This window comes from Gorilla gorilla, chromosome 21 (genome assembly GCF_029281585.2).
Source record: "Gorilla gorilla gorilla isolate KB3781 chromosome 21, NHGRI_mGorGor1-v2.1_pri, whole genome shotgun sequence".
Classification (NCBI taxonomy): domain Eukaryota; kingdom Metazoa; phylum Chordata; class Mammalia; order Primates; family Hominidae; genus Gorilla; species Gorilla gorilla.
In genome coordinates this window covers 33,401,240-33,419,346 of record NC_073245.2, presented here as the reverse complement: position 1 = coordinate 33,419,346, position 18,107 = coordinate 33,401,240, and the positions used below count along the sequence as shown (strand labels likewise).

The 18,107-nt window shown below is 42.3% G+C and overlaps 1 protein-coding gene across 1 annotated transcript in view; it reads left to right on the top strand.

The window, feature by feature from the left end:
- Positions 1-8,531: 8,531 nt before the first annotated feature.
- The window catches only part of NAPB (NSF attachment protein beta), a 47,011-nt gene continuing 37,435 nt past the window's right edge, over positions 8,532-18,107 (top strand). Inside the window, exon 1 of the mRNA XM_004061897.5 lies at positions 8,532-8,734. Coding sequence (XP_004061945.1) covers positions 8,637-8,734 — 98 coding nt within the window. The 5' untranslated portion in view covers positions 8,532-8,636. The remainder of the gene's footprint in view (positions 8,735-18,107) is intronic.

Below are 18,107 nucleotides of genomic sequence, written 5' to 3'. Positions count from 1 at the left end.
CCAAACTGGCATCGCTCCAAAGGTCCCAGGGTACATTTTCTCTTTCCAGACACAGAAACATGAGAAATCACAAGGCTTAAAAAGTGAGAGTGTGTCACAAGAGGCCAAGGATGCCCAGAGTGGAGGGGCTTGTGGGGAGGTCATCATCCTCATCCAGCCTTTGGTCTCCTTTCTGCAGACGTTTTCCACAACACGATATCTGTTTACCAGCTGTTAAATAGTCATCAGGTTCCATTTTGAAAGCAAAGAAAAAGCAGGTGGATTCTGCAGGCTGCGACACTCCTGCTTCCGCCTTCTCCTGCGGTCTTTCTGGTTTTCTGTAAGCAGATGCTCTTCCCACTGAAGCAATGAGCAGCAAAAGCGGAAGAGGGCCAAGAGTCTGTTGAAATCTGTAATTAAGTCTTCAAATTCAAATCTTTTGCCCATTTTTCTGTTTGGTTGTCTTCAATTGATTTGTAGGATTTATTTATCCTTCTTGCAAGTGTCATCCTCTGGGTTGTGGTTGTCTTTTCATTTTATTTATGGCATGTTGATGAAAAAATATTCTTAATCTTAATGGAAAGAATGTATTGATTTTTCTCTCTTGTGGTTTGCATTTTTTATGTCTTATTTAGGAAATCAAGGTCATAAAGCTACTTTTAAGTATTTTTTCTGAAATTTTTAAAGTTTAGCATTTCCCATTTACGTCCATAATCCATCTAGATTTTTGTGCGTGGTATGTTTACTAATGTTTTCTTCAGAATTTTTGTATCTATCTTCATGAGTTAAACTGGCCTGTGATTGTTTTTTCTCATACTGTGCTTTCCTGGTTTGGGTTTCAAGGTTATACTGGCCTCATCCAACGGGTTGGGGAGCATGTCAGTCTGGGTCTCCACAGCCAGCACAGGCACACTTGCAACAGGAGAGTTCAGGGCAGTTTCTATGCGGGGCACTGTGCAATGGTGCAGGGACACAGAAACCCTGGAACACAGGGCAAGTGTCTGCAGCAGCCATGCCAGCTAGCCTAAGCCTGAAAGATGAGGCAAACAATCTAGAAAGAATTGGAGTGCCAGCTGGCCACTTTGTGGAGAGAGCAGGGGACAAACACCATGATGTCAATCTCCTCTGTCCTCTACCTCATTCCTAGGCATCTTGTTGTCAAATACAAGCAGAAGTTATAGGGCACAAGAGCCCCACGGATGGAGTCCATAGCAGCCTGTGTTGTGAAGCAGAGAGCAGCATGGAGAAAGTGCATTAGTCAGGGTTCTCCAGAGAAACACAGAGATATGAAGAGATTTATTATAAAGGATTGGCTTGTACAATTATGTACAATTATGGAGGCCTCGAAGTCCACCATCTGCTGTCTGAAAGCTGGAAACCAAGGAAAGCCAATGGTATAGTTGGAAGGCCTGAGAGCTGGAGAGCCACGGGTGTAGATTCCAACCCGAGTCTGAAGGCTTAATAACCAGGAGCGCTGAGGGCAGGAGAAGATTGATGTCATAGTCCAAACAGCCAGGCAGAGCTAATTCAACCATCTGCCACTCGGGCACTCAGTTGATTGGATTGGATGGTGTCACTCACATTAGAGGGGCCATTTGCTTTACTCAGTCCACTGATTCAAATGCTGACCTTTTGCAGAAACAACCTCACAGACCCATCCGGAAATAACATTTAATAGATAGTGGGCATTCCGTGGCCCAGTCAAGTTGACACACAAAATAAACCATAACAGAAGGTTAGCAAGTGGGGCTAGGGGGCAAACAGAAATTAGCCAGCACCAGACGATTTCCCTCTGTCTTAGTTCTCTTGAAGAGCTGCTAGTTTTTACCCTTTTGCCCATTTCTTTTAGGGATTGGGAAAGGGAAATTCTATGATCTGACTTCATTTCATTTCTTTATCCAGATACTCTCCCAATGTGCAGCTGATTTTCATCATTTGCAGAAGTTATCTTCTATAAAATCTCTGCAAACACGGAAGTAGTAAATGCTAAACCATTGTGCCCAGGAAAAATACAAGGTTTGGTTTCCTTGAGTCTCTGGTTACAACACTTTCTGTCAATTGATCAATATATAACCTCGTTTTATGTGTGTCTCTAGTTAGAGGTGTGTTTTAAAATATATATTGTTGACTCATCGTTATCAAGCTCACCACCAACAGCCCTGTAAATGCCTGAATGAAGCTTATTTAAGACACATTTTCTCCATAAGGCACCTTACAGCCTTCTTGTGCTTAGGAACTAGATAGCACTGCAGCACTATGCCTGAGGCCATTTTAAACAGCAAAATCACCAGCCAAAAAAGCACAAAACTCAAACCACATGTGGTAGCTCATACCTGTAATCCCAGCACTTTGGGAGGCCAAGGCTGAAGGCACTTGAGCTCAGGAGTTCCAGATCAGCCTGGGCAACACAGCAAGACCCCACCTCTAAAAAAAAACCAACACAAAATTGTGAAACGTGGCACTAAACAGGCTGTGAAGAAGGACACGTTAACAATATAAGAGCTGGAACAAGGCTGGGAGTGGTGGCTCAAGGCCAAGGCAGGTGGATTACCTGAGGTCAGGAGTTCGAGACCAGCCTGATCAACATGGGGAAACCCCATCTCTACTAAAAATACAAAACTTAGCTGGGTATGGTGGCACATGCCTGTAGTCTTAGCTACTTGGGAGGCTGAGGCAGGAGAATTGCTTGAACCCAGGAGATGTAGGTTGCAGTGAGCTGAGATCGAGCCACTGCACTCCAGCCTGGTAGACAGAGTGAGACACCATCTCAAAAACAAACAAACAAACAAAAACAACAACAGCTGGAACAAGAAGGCAGATTGCTGCTGTATTTGACCTCAGCTTGGAACATATGTGTCAGGCCACCCACATTTTTGCCCACTCTGAGCATCTGTGAATGATGGCAAAAGTGCCACAAGTGTTGATTTTAGGAATGCAACTTAATTTTAGCAAGTAGGTGAGTTTGCAAATATGAAATCCATGAATAATAAGGGTTGACTGTGTTTTTAAAGACAGTTACTACCATGTTAAGAGTAGATTTGCGAAGACCCAGTTCTTCCCACCTGATAATGAAGAAATGCTAGCACCGCACCCTAAATAAGCCTGGGACGGTGTAATCTAGTGATGGGGAAATTATTTCACTTTCCAAGACAGTCTTAGATGTTTCCGTAAGAGCCAAATGTGATGCAAACCAAATATGCCACCGTGGAAAAAGGTTTTGTGAAATCTGATTTATTCAACTATTGGCCATTAACAACCAATTACAAACACTTATAGCAACAGAGAAAATATATGTTTCATAAACAAACAAAAAATACAAACTACAAGCATACTCCTAATAATACTTACACATGTGTAAGTTTGATGGATAAAAATGAGATAGCACTATATATGTATAAAAAATTAAAAATGTTTCATTGAGTAGGTAGAATTATGAGCATCTTTTTTTCCCTAAAATTTCTCCTAATGTAATATTAAATAATCATGTGAAAGGAATTCAAAGAGTATGTGAGAAATAAACCATTTTTCCCTTTAAGCAGTTGTGTCTGTGGCTCACAACCATAACTTACATTAAGCATAGATAAGAAAGGTCCTAGAATATATAATATAAATAAAAATTGTCAAAATGATCTTATGCCCATTTGCCATAAATAAAGGCATCAAGTTAATTTCAAAACTTGTTTGTAGACTTTTACATCAACTAATAAAAAGAAGAATATTTGGTCGGGCACAGTGGCTCATGCCTGTAATCCCAGCACTTTGGGAGTCTGAGATGGAAAGACTGCTTGAGCTCAGGAGTTTGAGACCAGCCTGGGCAAGAGAGCAAGACCTCATCTCTACTAAAAATAAAAATTAAAAAAACAACTGGGTTTGGTGGTACATGCCTGTAGTCCCAGCTACTCAGGAGGCTGAGGTAGGAGGACCACTTACGCCTGGGAGATTTAGGCTGCAGTGAGCTTTGATTGTGCATTTTAGCCTGGGCAACAGAGCGACACCCTGTCTCAAAAAGAAAAAAAAAAAAAAAAAGAAGAAGAAGAAGAGCACTTACTAATGACAATAATATATATTTTCTCATAAGCATTTATTTTAACTTAATTTACCATTTTTTGTTTTCTGTAACAGATATTTGTGTATATTTAATTTTACCTTTTCTAACTTTTGGGTCTGAATTTTATAGAGCAATTTTTTAAGGAAAGGTTAAATAAGATTAATAAAGTTACATTTGGGGAAACTTGTAACACTTTTGACAGGGTGTGAAATGTCACCCCACACACATAACACACAAACACTTAAACTGATGTTGTTTCAAAAAGTTTTTTAGAGATTAACAAAAGCTGTTTAATTATTTCTCTGAAATGTGCCATTCAAATGTTCTTGGGTTTTGTTAGTCTATGAGAAAAATGAAAAGAATCACTGTAAATAGAACAATTAAATTCTGTCCTTAGAATTGCACAACCTCATCCACACAGATGGAAGATTTATTTTCATTAATGCATTCCTTTAACAATTTTGGGTGAAGAGCCTCCTGAAATGTACTTCTTCCTTCCCTGCCTTCTGAAGAAGAACACTCTGCTTTAGATGGTTTGACCTTGTCCGATGACTCTGAGCAACGCTTTAGCATTTCAGGCAGAACCAAGGCTGAGATGTCATCAGAGAAGGCCACTGCAGACCTGGGCAGGGACCGTTGGGCCATGCCATGCAGGGCCATGTGAGCTGAGGGCTGTCCCCCAACCCCAGCGTAGGGGCTCCAGTTTCCCAACTTTGTCAATGCAACCAGAGTGGACCAGGGTGAGCACGGACTCCCTCTAACCTAGCTGTCGTGGTGTGAAAACATCTGCAAATCCTCAGAGGCCCTCCCATCAGGAGATGTTGTCTCATTTCCCTCCCCTTTAATGTGGGTGAGCCTTCTTGCTTTGCTTCAGTGAAGCAGCAGTGATGTCCCATAATTTTCCATACTGGATCTTTGCCTGGTGCTTTCTCCCCTTCTGTGAACACACACAGATGGCTACACCCTTTCCCCATATCGATTCTGTCCTTTTCTGACTCTGGCTTTCTTAGTATTGGGGTTCTCAAGTAGCTTCAGCCCTGTCTTGATGGATCATCTTTTGGGGTATGTGCTGATTCAGTCTGAGCGTCCAGGTGTCCACCTCCATCTGCTCACAGGGAAAAGCCAGCAGTACTGTTGGCTCTGCCTTGTTCAGGCTACAGGCTCCTTTCCTGCTCTGCCTTCTCAGAAACTCCCTGAAGCCTTTTTCTTCTTTTCTTACAAGTGTCCAGAACTTCTGAAAAGCAAAGCACATAGAGGCTAGTGCCATCCACTAGGACTTGTGGAATGATAAAATTGTTCTCTGTCTGTGCAGTCCATATAGTAGTGTAGGGGGGCATCTCAGGCTCCTGGTGGAGTCTGAAAATTAAACATATAAGACAAGTTAATTGCAGGAAAGCACACAGGTGTATTTGATACAAGTTTTACATGGCATGGGAGGCCTCATAAGGAAATGAAAACCCAAAGAAGCAGTTAGAGTGTGTTACTTATTTACTGAATTGGACAAAGAATAGTAAACTGAAAATGTGATGAGGCAGAGGGGCTTGGGCTAGGGTAGTTAATTGGATAGAAAAGTGACTAAGAAGATAAGGGTTAGTTTAACAGGGTTTGTACAGAATTCTCTTAGCCTCAACTTCCTGTCTTTGATGATAAGAATGTTGCTTTAGTTCTAGTATAAGAGGGACATCTTTCATATGGGAATTTCATCTCTTGCCTTTAAATAAACAAGAGTTTGGGGCCAGGCGCGGTGGCTCACGCCTGTAATCCCAGCACTTTGGGAGGCCGAGGTGGGTGGATCACGAGGTCAGGACATCGAGACCATGCTGGCTAACACAGTGAAACCCCGTCTCTACTAAAAATACAAAAAATTAGCCGGGCGTGGTGGTGGGTGCCTGTAGTCCCAGCTACTTGGGAGGCTGAGGCAGGAGAATGGCGTGAACCTGGGAGGCGGAGCTTGCAGTGAGCCACTGCACTCTAGCCTGGGCAACAGAGTGAAACTCTGTCTCAAAAACAAAAAAAAAGAAAGAAACAAGAGGTCAAAGTGTCCAGTGTGTATTCTGTATGCAAAAAAGAAAAGAAAAAGTCAAAGTAATCTTCTTGCACCTGTCGTTTTTTGGGTGTCTAACTTTTTTTCTTTTTTTTTTTTGAGCAGAGTCTCACTCACTCTGTTGCCCAGGCTGGAGCGTAATGGCACGATCTCGGCTCACCGCAACCTCTGTTCCACCTCTCAGGTTCAAGTGATTCTCCTGCCTCAGCCTCCTGAGTAGCTGGGATTACAGGCATGGACCACGACACCTAACTAATTTTTGTATTTTTTGTAAATTTTGTATTTTTAGTAGAGATGGGGTTTTACTGTGTTGGCCAGTGGTCTTGAACTACTCACCTCAAGTGATCCGCTTGCCTTGGCCTCCCAAAGTGCTGGGATTACAGGCGTGAGCCACCGCCCTCAAGTACCCAACTTAGTCAATCCACTAGGTGTCTAACTTAGTCAATCCACCAGGATGCTATATTTATAACTCTTTCAGTAGCCACTGGCTATGTGTGGCTATCGAGCACTTGAAATGTGGCTAGTACAGCCAAGAAATGGAACTTTACATTTTATTTAATATTATTTAACTTGAATGTAAATGGCCACCAGTGGTGAGTGACTCCATCCTGGGGAGCGCAGGTGTGGGCAGTGGGTCCTTTGGCTCTTCTCCAAGATGACTTCTACTCTTCTCCTGATCCACACCAGGGGTGCTTCTCCTTTTCTTTTCCTTCTTGTTTCAAGGATTCCTCAGCCGTCTCTCTAGTCAGGCCTTATTCTGTGAGGTTCATCTCTCTGCCCTGCCTCCTTTCTTCCCCCAGCCTCTGGGAGAATAAAACACTAGCTCTACCCAGTAATTAAGGTTTGAAGGTTTTCTCCCACTTTGGTGTGGACTGGCAGAACGGTGGGAGTGACCACAAATTTCCTGTGACAAAGAAGAGAATGAAGGAAATTACCAGAAACCACCAAAAATGTCTCTCTTAATTGCAAGTACTAGCTTCGAGGAGGCAGTCTGTTCCAGCTCCTTTTCAACTGACTACAGATATGAGAATCTAGAACTGTGTGCTTTAGAATAGGGATGGAGAGTTCTTTTCAAAATGTGCATTTTCTAGACCCCAGCTGCAAGAGACCTTGATACCAAAACCCAGTGGCCTAGGAATCAGTATTTCTTAAATATCCATTAGAGCTTCTGCATCGAACCATGTTAGGGAACTGATTTAATCAACACACTGATTTACTTAGGAGCTTTTGATTTAGCCTCACTCCATTAAGCCCCCATAGACTGCTCTGCTTTCCAAATGCTTATGTTCACTTTTTACAGTTTTTCTCTGGTCTCCCCTGCATTTACAGTCACCTCCAATTTCCTGCCTCCTTCTCTCTCCAAAAACACACAGATCGCTTTTCAAATTTAGAATAATGCATGTAGTAATCGTAAATAAACTGCATGAAGAGCTGAGATTTCTTTCTATCTCTACAGAGTCCTGAAATGTATGAACTCTGTGACATGTGCTTTAGTCAACTTTCTTTCTAGGAGTTTGGCCCCTCTTGCCTTGCCCTCTACAGACAGTCTTCATTTTCTAAAATTTTGCATGCCAGTGCCCAGAAAGTATTTATTAACAGTTTGAAACTGTCATAAATCTCACTTGGCAGTGATTTTCTTATTAGTTTCAGCATCTCTGCCTTAGCACTGCCAAGCTTGAATGGTCTAGACATTGTCTTCAAAAATAACTCCCTCTGGGACAGGCCTGAAAGTCTCTGGCACAGGATCCCATCTATCTATGGATACTTCTCCTAGGAGATTAGAAGTCTTCCTGGCAGGCAAACATTTTGTCCCTGGAGATCCATCCACTATGGCCAGTATTATGTAAAGGATAAGAGTTCAATGGCTCACATCCATTGAATATAATTCAGTCAACAAAAGAGTGGATTATGCATATATTGCATATATGCAACTCATTTATAACCAAGGAAGAGAGGACCAACAGAAAGTTACAGTTTGGGGAGATTTAAAAATAACTGAACTTATATTGGGGACGTCTTGCTCTTGGAGATAAAAATGGCTCTTATTGCCAGCTGTTGCTCGTTTTTTGGTGGGCGGTATCAAGCATGTGATGCTTTGGTGGCTACACCAGATTCTCTTTTGCAGAACTTGCATGAAGGGTGTGGGTTCCATCCAATCTGTTATCCCCTGTTCCTTCATCCATCCCATTGCCATGCGAGTCTTACTGAGGAGGTGATCTTTACTAGAGGCCACGGATCATTTTTCCATTTCTGCATACATACAAAATTAAAGTTCACCTTGGCCCAGGACCCCTTTGGGGGGGGGGGTCACGCCCCCTGCGCCGATGTCCTGGGAGCTAGCGGTGCGCAAGCTCGGCTCACACACACCCCGCCCCGGGGCCTCCTGGGAACTGTAGTAGGCAGCTCGCGAATCCCCGCCGCCATGACAGGACCCGGACTACAACTCCCGAAAGGCCTCGCGCGTCGCGCCTGCGCCTGCGCCCCTGCGGCCGCCAGAGGGAGGGTTAAGGCGCCTGGGCGCACAGCGAGCCGGCTGAGGGGGCTCTGGCGGCGGCGGCGGGCGACATGGACAACGCGGGGAAGGAGCGTGAGGCAGTACAGCTGATGGCGGAGGCCGAGAAGCGAGTCAAGGCCTCCCATTCCTTCCTCCGAGGGCTGTTTGGGTGAGCGCCAGACCGTGCGTGTCCTGGGGGGGGGTCTCCGTACTTGGCCCCCTTCCTTTCAGGCTGACCCCCCGAGTCCCCCACGCAACCTCTGGGGCCCTCAGACCACGTCTAGGGGCCCTCAGCCTGCAGGCGCCCTCCAGAAATCCTGTAGGGTCCCCCAGCGCCCCCTGGAGCCCCCAGGACGCCCAGGGACCCTCAGTCCGCACGCGCCCTCCAGAGACCCCACAGGGCCCCCCAGGGTCCCTGGAAACCCCGCATCCTCCCAGGGGCTCTCAGCCCCCACGCGCACTTTAGAGACCCCCTAGGGCCGGCAGAACTCCCCAGGGTTCCTCAGCCCCCACACGCTCTCCGGATCCCCTAACACGCCCCCTTAGAATCCCCAGAGTCTCACAGGGACCCTCAGCCCCCACGCGCCTTTCAGAGAACCCCTAGGACCCCCAGAGCTCCCCAAGCGCCCCACGAAGCCCCTAGAACACTCGGGGGGGCTGTCAGCCTCACGCGCCCTCTGGAGACGCCAGATCGCCCCCCTCGCCTTGACCCGGGTTGGTGCGGGGGTCCCACGACCTTGGTCAGCGGCTCCCTGAGGCCCGCGGGCGCGGTAGCTCGGGGCGCGCGTGGGGCCCCCTTCTCAGTGCGTAGCGAGTCGTATTGGTGCATTTCGCCACGCTGAAGCCCGTATCGCTCCGGAGACCGGTCCGGGTGAGGCGCGCCGGGGTGGAGCCGGAGGGGTCGGTGCGGGGGCCGCCCCCGGCGCCTGGAACGCGCACCTGGGGGCGTCCCGCCTGCAGGTGGGCCCCGCGGGGGAGGGGGCGGTCCGGCGCGGGATCCAGAGCTGGTGTGCTTGTTGGCCTCTCTCCAGGGGCCTTGCGCCGAGTACACCTTTAGTAAATACTTGAATAATGAACGAATATATTTTCTCAGCATAGTATTTTTCCTTCTCCAGAGATTGATTGATAGCCAGGGCCTCCTGTTTGATTAACGGTAACGCTGCTCCTGTTTAAGTCAGCTCCCTTTGGGAATCCCTTTAATTTCCTGTAATTCTTCCGTGCTCTCCTAAGGAGGATTTTAAATTCCAACCTCTCAAAAAGCAGAGCCCGCACTGACAGCCCGGAAGAATTCTGGGCGGTTGAATATGTGAATGATTCAGCTGTTTAGGATGAGAAAGGCAGAAATTTTGTGTGTGCCTGTTTCGTTGTTTTCTTTTGAAAGTGAAAGATCCTTTGCTGTTACCAAGAGCAGATACTTAACCCATTGCATGACTAGACAAGATTTTATTTCTGTACACATTCAGTTCAGACTCTATTTCAGAAGACAGACATGATGGGCTCTTAGCTTGTTTTGCCAACTTCATTCTTTTGGCTATAAATTATAATACTTTACCGCTATTGATACGTCTTTAGGAAATGCTTAAGGAGAAGTTGCATGCAGTACGCATAACTGCAGAAATGCATAAAGGGCTGCAAAAATGCAAGAAGATAAGGGTCCCTGTCCTCAGGAACCTCTCAGAGGACGTTTATCACAGCTGGTTTCTAAATTTCTCATGTGATGCGTAGGAGATATAGCTATGAATTATGTTTCGTTTTGCATTTAAAAGTTATGACAGTACCATCAAGTACTAGCGCCACACTAACTCCTTTTAAATGTTTTGATTCACAAAACATTTAAAATTCACTCTGATAAAATTTAATGTCATAGTACCTCATGCCAGGAGGTTATTTTAATGTTACAACATTATTTCAAGTCAGGAAGTGCTTCCCTGTGGGAGAGTCTGTAACTGGCAAAGGAAAAAGCATGACAGCACTTGGTGCTTGTCTCAGGAGAACACTCCTTTTGGGAAAGAGGTTTTCGATGTTTTTAGGAAACTAGGCCAAATCTTGAGCTTATAATCCTTAAAGGATTTTGAAAAGCCTTTGTTTTTAAAGAAACATCTCCCTTTTAAATGTTGCTACCTATGTTATTGACAGGACATATAAGAAGACGAATCTTCACCATTCACACTCAGTTTACACAAAAGTTAATGCATCTTAGTTCTTACCTGGGTACAACAGGTTGGTTTATTATCTAGCTTTGGGACCTAGGGCAAGTTACTTAGCCTCTCTGTGCTTCAGTTTCCAGTGTATAAAATGGAGACAATAATAGTATATCTCAAAATTTATGGGAGTTCAGTGAGGTTATGTTTATAAAACATTTGGAACCATGGATGTTGGAGACAGTGACCATGAGATATTAATAAGCATATTCATCAAAATTATCAGCTCCAGTTATTTATCAAAGAAGCAGTAGGCCAAACAGATAACTTTTCCAGAATTTCAGAGCCATAGACTGCATCATAGATTTTTTTTTTTTTGAGACGGAGTCTCACACTGTCGCCCGGGCTGGAGTGCAGTGGCGCGATGTCAACTAACTGCAACCTCCGCCTCCCAGGTTCAAGCGATTCTCCTGCCTCAGTCTCCGGAGTAGCTGGGATTACAGCCACCCGCCACCACGCCCGGCTAATTTTTTTTTTTTTTTTTTTTGTATTTTTAGTAGAGACGGGGTTTCACTATGTTGGCAGGCTGGTCTCGAACGCCTGACCTCGTGATCCACCTGCCTTGGCCTCCCAAAGTGCTGGGATTACAGGCGTGAGCCACCACGCCCAGCCTCATTGATCTTTTAATGAAATAAAATATCTGAAAGAGCTTTAACCATTAATGTACCATGCAAGTGTGATTTATACTTTGAAGACTGTTATTTCCAGTAATACTTGCTCCAGGAAAGCTTGCAGGAAGAAGAGTACTTAGAGTTTTAGGAGTTTAGTAATATTGTGTAATTACTGAAGCCAGAAAACAGACGTAGTGTTCCTGTGTCAGTAGGACAATTAAGATTCTGTATCAATTTTAGATGTTTAGAATCCTACCTTATAGATGGCATGTATCATCACCTTTCTAGACTGGAATACATGTTATTCCACCCTGCCCCTGCCTTCTTAGCTATAGAATGTCACCATTTTCATTCCTAAAGGTCTGCATGTAATCCTTTATTTAAAACGCAGAGTAATCCATCTCTATGTCAGACTCCAGAATTAATGTAATACAAAATTAATAAAACACACATACTGACTTGAATATCATCAGAGCTCATATATTTAAGAGCTGACTAGCTGGTGCTTTAAAGAGGATAAGCCATCTGTTTTCAGGTTGTGGCAGTCATTAAAAAGTGCTTGGCATATTGCAGATATTTCACATCACAGACATTCTGAATGCTCTATCTGCAGATTAAAGCCTGTCATGAGTTCTCTAGTGTTTACCACTCACAGTGGTTTTGTAGCAATACTGTATTCTTAGTAGTATTCTATAGCTTTTGTTTGTTGCTTTCAGTAAAATTAGATGAAAATATGCATATGTATTTATGAGAACGTGTCAGTCAAATATTACTTCTCTGTGTAAGGCACAAATCCTCTGCCTTATCTGCTTGATAGGTAAGGTATCAATATTCCTTTCCCATCCCCACCTTCCTCCCCAGGAAAAGAGCTGACAAGGGATGCAAACATTGCAGGAAACCACTGTTGTGGTGGTTTGTGTTTCTGCTTAATTGCCCGTTAACCAGTGATGTGCTTTTGTAGTTGTGGAATTAAAACTTTTTCTCAAGTTTGTAGTATAGTACGTTTAGTAAAACTACTTCCAAAGGAGTTGTCTTTTCCTTTAGTTTGTTGCCAGGGATGAGCTATGGAATTTTGTAGTTAATTTCAAATTCCAGTTTATAATGTTAATGAACTACTGGTATGATTTTAAATCGGCCTGAGTCTGACATTAAGATAGTTTTGAATTGGAAAAGCCTCTTATAATACTATCCCCTCCATCTTGTTGCTATGAGACCCGGTTGGGAATAACCTGCACAATGCACATAGAAAAAAGTGCTTAAGACTGACAGTGGAGGCCAGGTGCAGTGGCTCACGCCTGTAATCCCAGCACTCTGGGAGGCCGAGGCGGGTGGATCACTTGAGGTCAGGAGTTTGAGACCAGCCTAGCCAACATGATGAAACCCTGTCTCTACTAAAAATACAAAAATTAGCCTGGCGTGGTGGCAGGCGCCTGTAATACCAGCTACTTGGTAGGCTGAGGCAGGAGAATCACTTGAACCTTGGAGGTGGAGGTTGTAGTGAGCTGAGATTGTGCCACTGCACTCCAGCCTGGGCCCCCGAGCGAGACTCCGTCTCAAAAAAAAAAAAAAAAAAAAAAGAATGCCAGTGGAAAGATGTTCTTTATGGTTAATGCTGTCTTCCTTTGCCTTTCAGTGTTTAGTCTGAGTTTACACAAGAGCTATAAATTTGGCAATGTCAATGTAAATTTAATGAAAGGCCCCATTGGGTTATCTTGAAATAATTATGAATCTATAATTTATTGGTTGTTTGTGAAAATTGTGAATATTTCTTAAGCATTGTAGACTGTAAATTATCAGTATTCTTCACTTGTGTTTATTTCAACAAAGATTGCTTTTAAGTTTGGCCAAAATATGGTGGGGCCATGTGATAACATAGGTGAAGCATTTAGGTTTTCCTCAGTTACAATTCTTGTTCAAATGCAGATTGAACTTTTAAAAAAATTATTAGGCTCAGGTTTACTTACAGAGACAGGTGATACAGTATAAGAAATATATACGTATATTTGTGTATCTTTCTCAAAAGAAATCGATTATAAATTGAACAATTATTTTTATAAATTATATAATATACGTAAGAAATATAATTATATTATTATTCATGGGGAGACCAGGTAGAGGCTCAAGTTCTCTCATTTACTATTTTGGTGACCATAGTCAAGTAAATCATACTCAGAACTTGTTTTTTTTTTAGTTTTCAGATGGGCAGAGAGACAGAATCTGTTTTTCACGATTGTTAAGGATTGAATGAGGTCAGAATGCTTATTCAGTTGCACAGAGCTATATAACTTTATTATAATTGTTTGGTTTTCTGATTTTAGGTTGTTACAGCTTGGTATCAAATGATAAACTGTTACCAGACTGGCCTTTTTCTTGTTGAATTTTTGCAGTTTTCTCCACATATTCTTTCATTCTTGTGAGCTCTGTGAGGTGCAGTTACTCTGGAGAGAGGGAGGGCCAGTAATCATATGTGGCTCCTTGGAAGTCTGCCTGTTTTGTTGCTGTGGCTAACACCTCACCCAGCCTGAGGCATGCGTTAGGCACGTGGTAAATATTGGTGGAGAGAATGAATGTATTAATGCTAATACAAATGCTGATGTTTTTTCTTTTATTCTTACCTAGTTTTCAAGAACAAAGCTATACCAAGTAAAGGAGAGTTTAAGTCGCTTTCTCCCGTTTTATTTATGTATTTATTTTTTTGAGACGAGCTCTCACTCTGTTGCCTAGGCTGGAAGGCAGTGGCGAGATATCTGCTCACTTCAACCTTGACCTCCTGAGCTCAAGAGATCCTCCCACCTCAGCCTCCCAAGTAGCTAGGACTACAGTCATGCACTACCATGCCTGACTAATTTTGTATTTTTTGTAGAGACAGGGTCTTGCTATGTTGCCCAGGCTCGTCTCCAACTCCGGGACTCAAGCGATCTGCTCTGCTGACCTCAGCCTCCCAAAGTGTTGCGATTACAGGTGTTAGCCACTGTACCAGGCATTTTATTTAAATATTTGCTTATTATAAACATTGTAGCTGTACACGGTAGAAAAGTACAAGGAGTACAGAGAGTTTTCTTCTTTTTTTTTGAAATGGAGTCTTGCTCTGTTGCCCAGGCTGGAGTGCAGTGGCGTGATCTTGGCTCACTGCAACCTCTGCCTCCTGGGTTCAAGTGATTCTGCTGCCTCAGTCTCCTGAGTAGCTTGGATTACAGATGGGTGCCACCACACCCAGCTAATTTTTGTATTTTTAGTAGAGACGGGGTTTCACCATGTTGGCCAGGCTGGTCTTGAACTTCTGACCTCATGATCCGCCCACCTTGGCCTCCCAAAGTGCTGGAATTACAGGCATGAGCCACCGTGCCCAACGCAGAGAGTTTTCAGTTGAAAAGTAAAGTTCTCTGAGTCTTCTTTTTACGTAATCTTACTCCCAAGAAGCAACCATTTTTAACTTTCTCATTAGTTTTTCTGATGGTTACCACCATATTTCTAAATAATTTTAGAGCACTTCTACTTCCTGATATCTTGATTTTCAGACAGTATCTGTTGATTTTGCTAAAAATGATGAAAAATTTATTATAACTTACATGGTCTTACATTTTCCCCTTTACCTCCTCATTTTACTTAGTTATGTCTCCATCTCTATTACCTTTTATATATAAACAGCATATTTAAATCTTAATTCATCTATGAATTAATGCTGAATAATTAAGCTAATCAAAATATTATACTTAAAATTTTTTTAATATATTTTTCTATTTTTGTGAGTTATGGAGTCAAAGAGAATATATTGTCCAAATTGTGATATTTTTGAGATACTAAGAAAATGGGTACAAGTCAAGCATATCTATGCAATGAGGACACAGAATCACCCTAGTTACAGACTTCATATACTCTTCTTAGATTTTCACATTGTGTTTATCTGATTGGATGATAAAATCAGTAAAGCTTTTGTACCTTCAAAGAATTTTCAGTGACTAATAAAGTTCACAGTAAGGAAACTTGGAAGTAGAGTTTCAGAATGTTAACTATTTCTGTATTTAAGTGGAACTTATAAGTAATAACAAAATCTAATAAGTCAATACTTCCTTGAATTAAGGTATATTTTTTCATGGTGAGGACTTGTCTGTCAATTCCAGTTTTAGTCCGTGTATTCATTAGGGATTAGTGTTGTATTTTGAAGGCCTTTTTGAATATCTGCGGAGATAAACATTTTTCTCCTTAGAGTTATTATATGTTAATTAGTAAATATGAGGCCTCGTATTGTACTGTCCTCGCACTCCTGGAGTAAACCTCTCAGGATTATAATATATTTTTAAATGTAGATTCCATTTTTATTTTTATTTATTTGTTTATTTTTTTGCGACAGGGTCTCACTTTGTTGCCCAGGCTGGAGTGCAGTGATGTGCTCATTACTTACTGCAACCTCCGCCTCCCAGGCTTAAGTGATCCTCCCACCTCAGCCTCCTCAGCAGCTGGGATTACAGGCACAGGCCACCATGCCCAGCTAATTTTTGTATTTTTATTAGATATGGGGTTTCACCATATTGGCTAGGCTGGTTTCAAACTCCTGGGCTCAAATGATCTGCCTGGTTGATCTCTCACAGGGCTGGGATTACAGGCATGAGCCACTGTGCCTGGCCTAGATTCTATTTTTACATACATGATTTAGGATTGTTTTATCTACAATTCATTTGTATATAGCTTTACTTTATCAGCTTGAAGTATTGCTGTTACAGGTGCCTCCTAAAAATAATTTGGATGTTGTTCTTTTTTTTTTTTTGGACTCTGGTCTTTGAAGGTTTAAGAATATACCACAGTGAAACCATTGGGGCTTTTGATGGGTATTTCTTTGATAACTTTCTTGTTTTTGTCTCTGGAGTTAGTAGTGTTTAAATTTTCTATTTCTACTGAGGTCAATTTTGGTAAATTGTGTTTTCCTAGGAAATAATTCATTTTATCTAAGTTTTAAAAAATGTATTTGCATTGTGCATAGTAGTCTTTTCTGACTTTTAAAAATGTTCTGTTTTAGTAATTTTCTTCTGTCACTTTATTTTTGTGTTTGTGTTTTCCCCCTTTTTTCCTTGATTCTTTTTCTCTAAACAACCAATATTTTGATTGATTTGTTCTACTGGTTTTGTGTTTTCTGTCTTACTGACTTATACTTTTATCTTTATTGCTTTCTTTGGCTTCTTTTGTTTTTCCCTCTGGTTCATTTTTCTAGGGAGGTGTTTATTCACTGTTTTCATTACTTTATTTGTATGGATTAAAATATTCATGGCTATACATTTTTTTCTTAAAACTGCTTCAGTTGTATTTTATAGATCCTGTTACATAATGTTTTTATCTTAGTTTGTTTCCCCTTTGTTGCAAGAGGCTTTTATTGTAAGGGTTTTATTCCATGTAGAAAGAATGGCCTTTCTTTGTATATTATTACTTAAACTTTTTTTTTTCATTATGATCAGAGAACTTACTGAGATTTTCGTTGCCACTTAATATATTGTTGGTGTTCATGAATGGTCCAGGTACACTTTACTTAAAATTTTTTTTTTCGACACGGAATCTTGCTGTGTTTCCCAGGATGGTCTCGAACTCCTGGCCTAAGCAATCCTCCTGCTTTGGCCTCCCAAAGAGTGCTGGGATCATAGGCATGAGCCACCTGCACCCAGCACCCATGTACACTTTATTTTTTTGGAGACAGAGTCTCACGCTATTGCCCAGGCTGGAGTACAGTGGTGCGGCTCACTGCAAACTCCGCCTCCCAGATTCAAGCGATTCTCCTGCCTCAGCCTCCCCAGTAGCTAGGAATACAGGCACACGCCACTACACCTGTCTAATTTTTGTATATTTAGTAGAGACACGGTTTCACCGTGTTGGCCAGGCTGGTCTCAAACTCCTGACCTCGAACGATCCAATTGCCTTGGCCTCCCAAAGTGCTGGGATTGTAATCTCCCATGTATACTTTAGAAGGTGGATATTTTCTTATCAAATTTTGATAGCGATCCCTCTTGTCTAGTTATTGATTATATTGTCTCTGTCTTTCATGTCTGTATTTTCTGTTCACTTGATCTGTTTTGGGGGGCATATTAATATCTGCTTTCTTATAAGTGTATTTCTATCTTTTTTAACGTTTGCAATTTCTGCTTTATAAAGGGGGCTACTGTGTTTTTGGTACATAGATTTTCACAACTAATATTATTATGAATTATATTTTTAGCATTATGAAGTGAACTTCTTTATTTCATTTAAGGCCTTTGAGCCCAAATTCTACTTTGTTTCATTGCAGGGTAGCAATCTTTGTTTTCTTACTGCTTGTGTTTGCATTCCTTAGGACTGTATTATGTAAGAGGATCATACATGCTGTCTGTTACCTTGTGCCCTCTGCTGCCAGTTGTGGCCATGTGACTGACTTTGACTGATGAAGTGTGAGCGGAAGGCACTTCTGCCATGGCTTTTACCCTTCTGTAAGAAATTAAGAAGAGTATATATACCGGATAAGGGCTACATTCCAGAGTAGAGAATGATGACACTTGGAGAAAGAGCCAGTAGTCACAGCCAGTCTGCAGTAAACAAGTCAAGTGACTGAGAGAAGCCTTTGGGAGACGTCAGGGTTATTTGCTGTTATGACAGCTCTAATGAGAGCTGCTTGATTTGTTTGGTATACTTTTGACCATCTCTTTATTTTAAGCCTTTTGGAATAGGTATTTTAGTTGTGTTTCTTGCATTGAGCACAAAGTTGGGTTTTGTT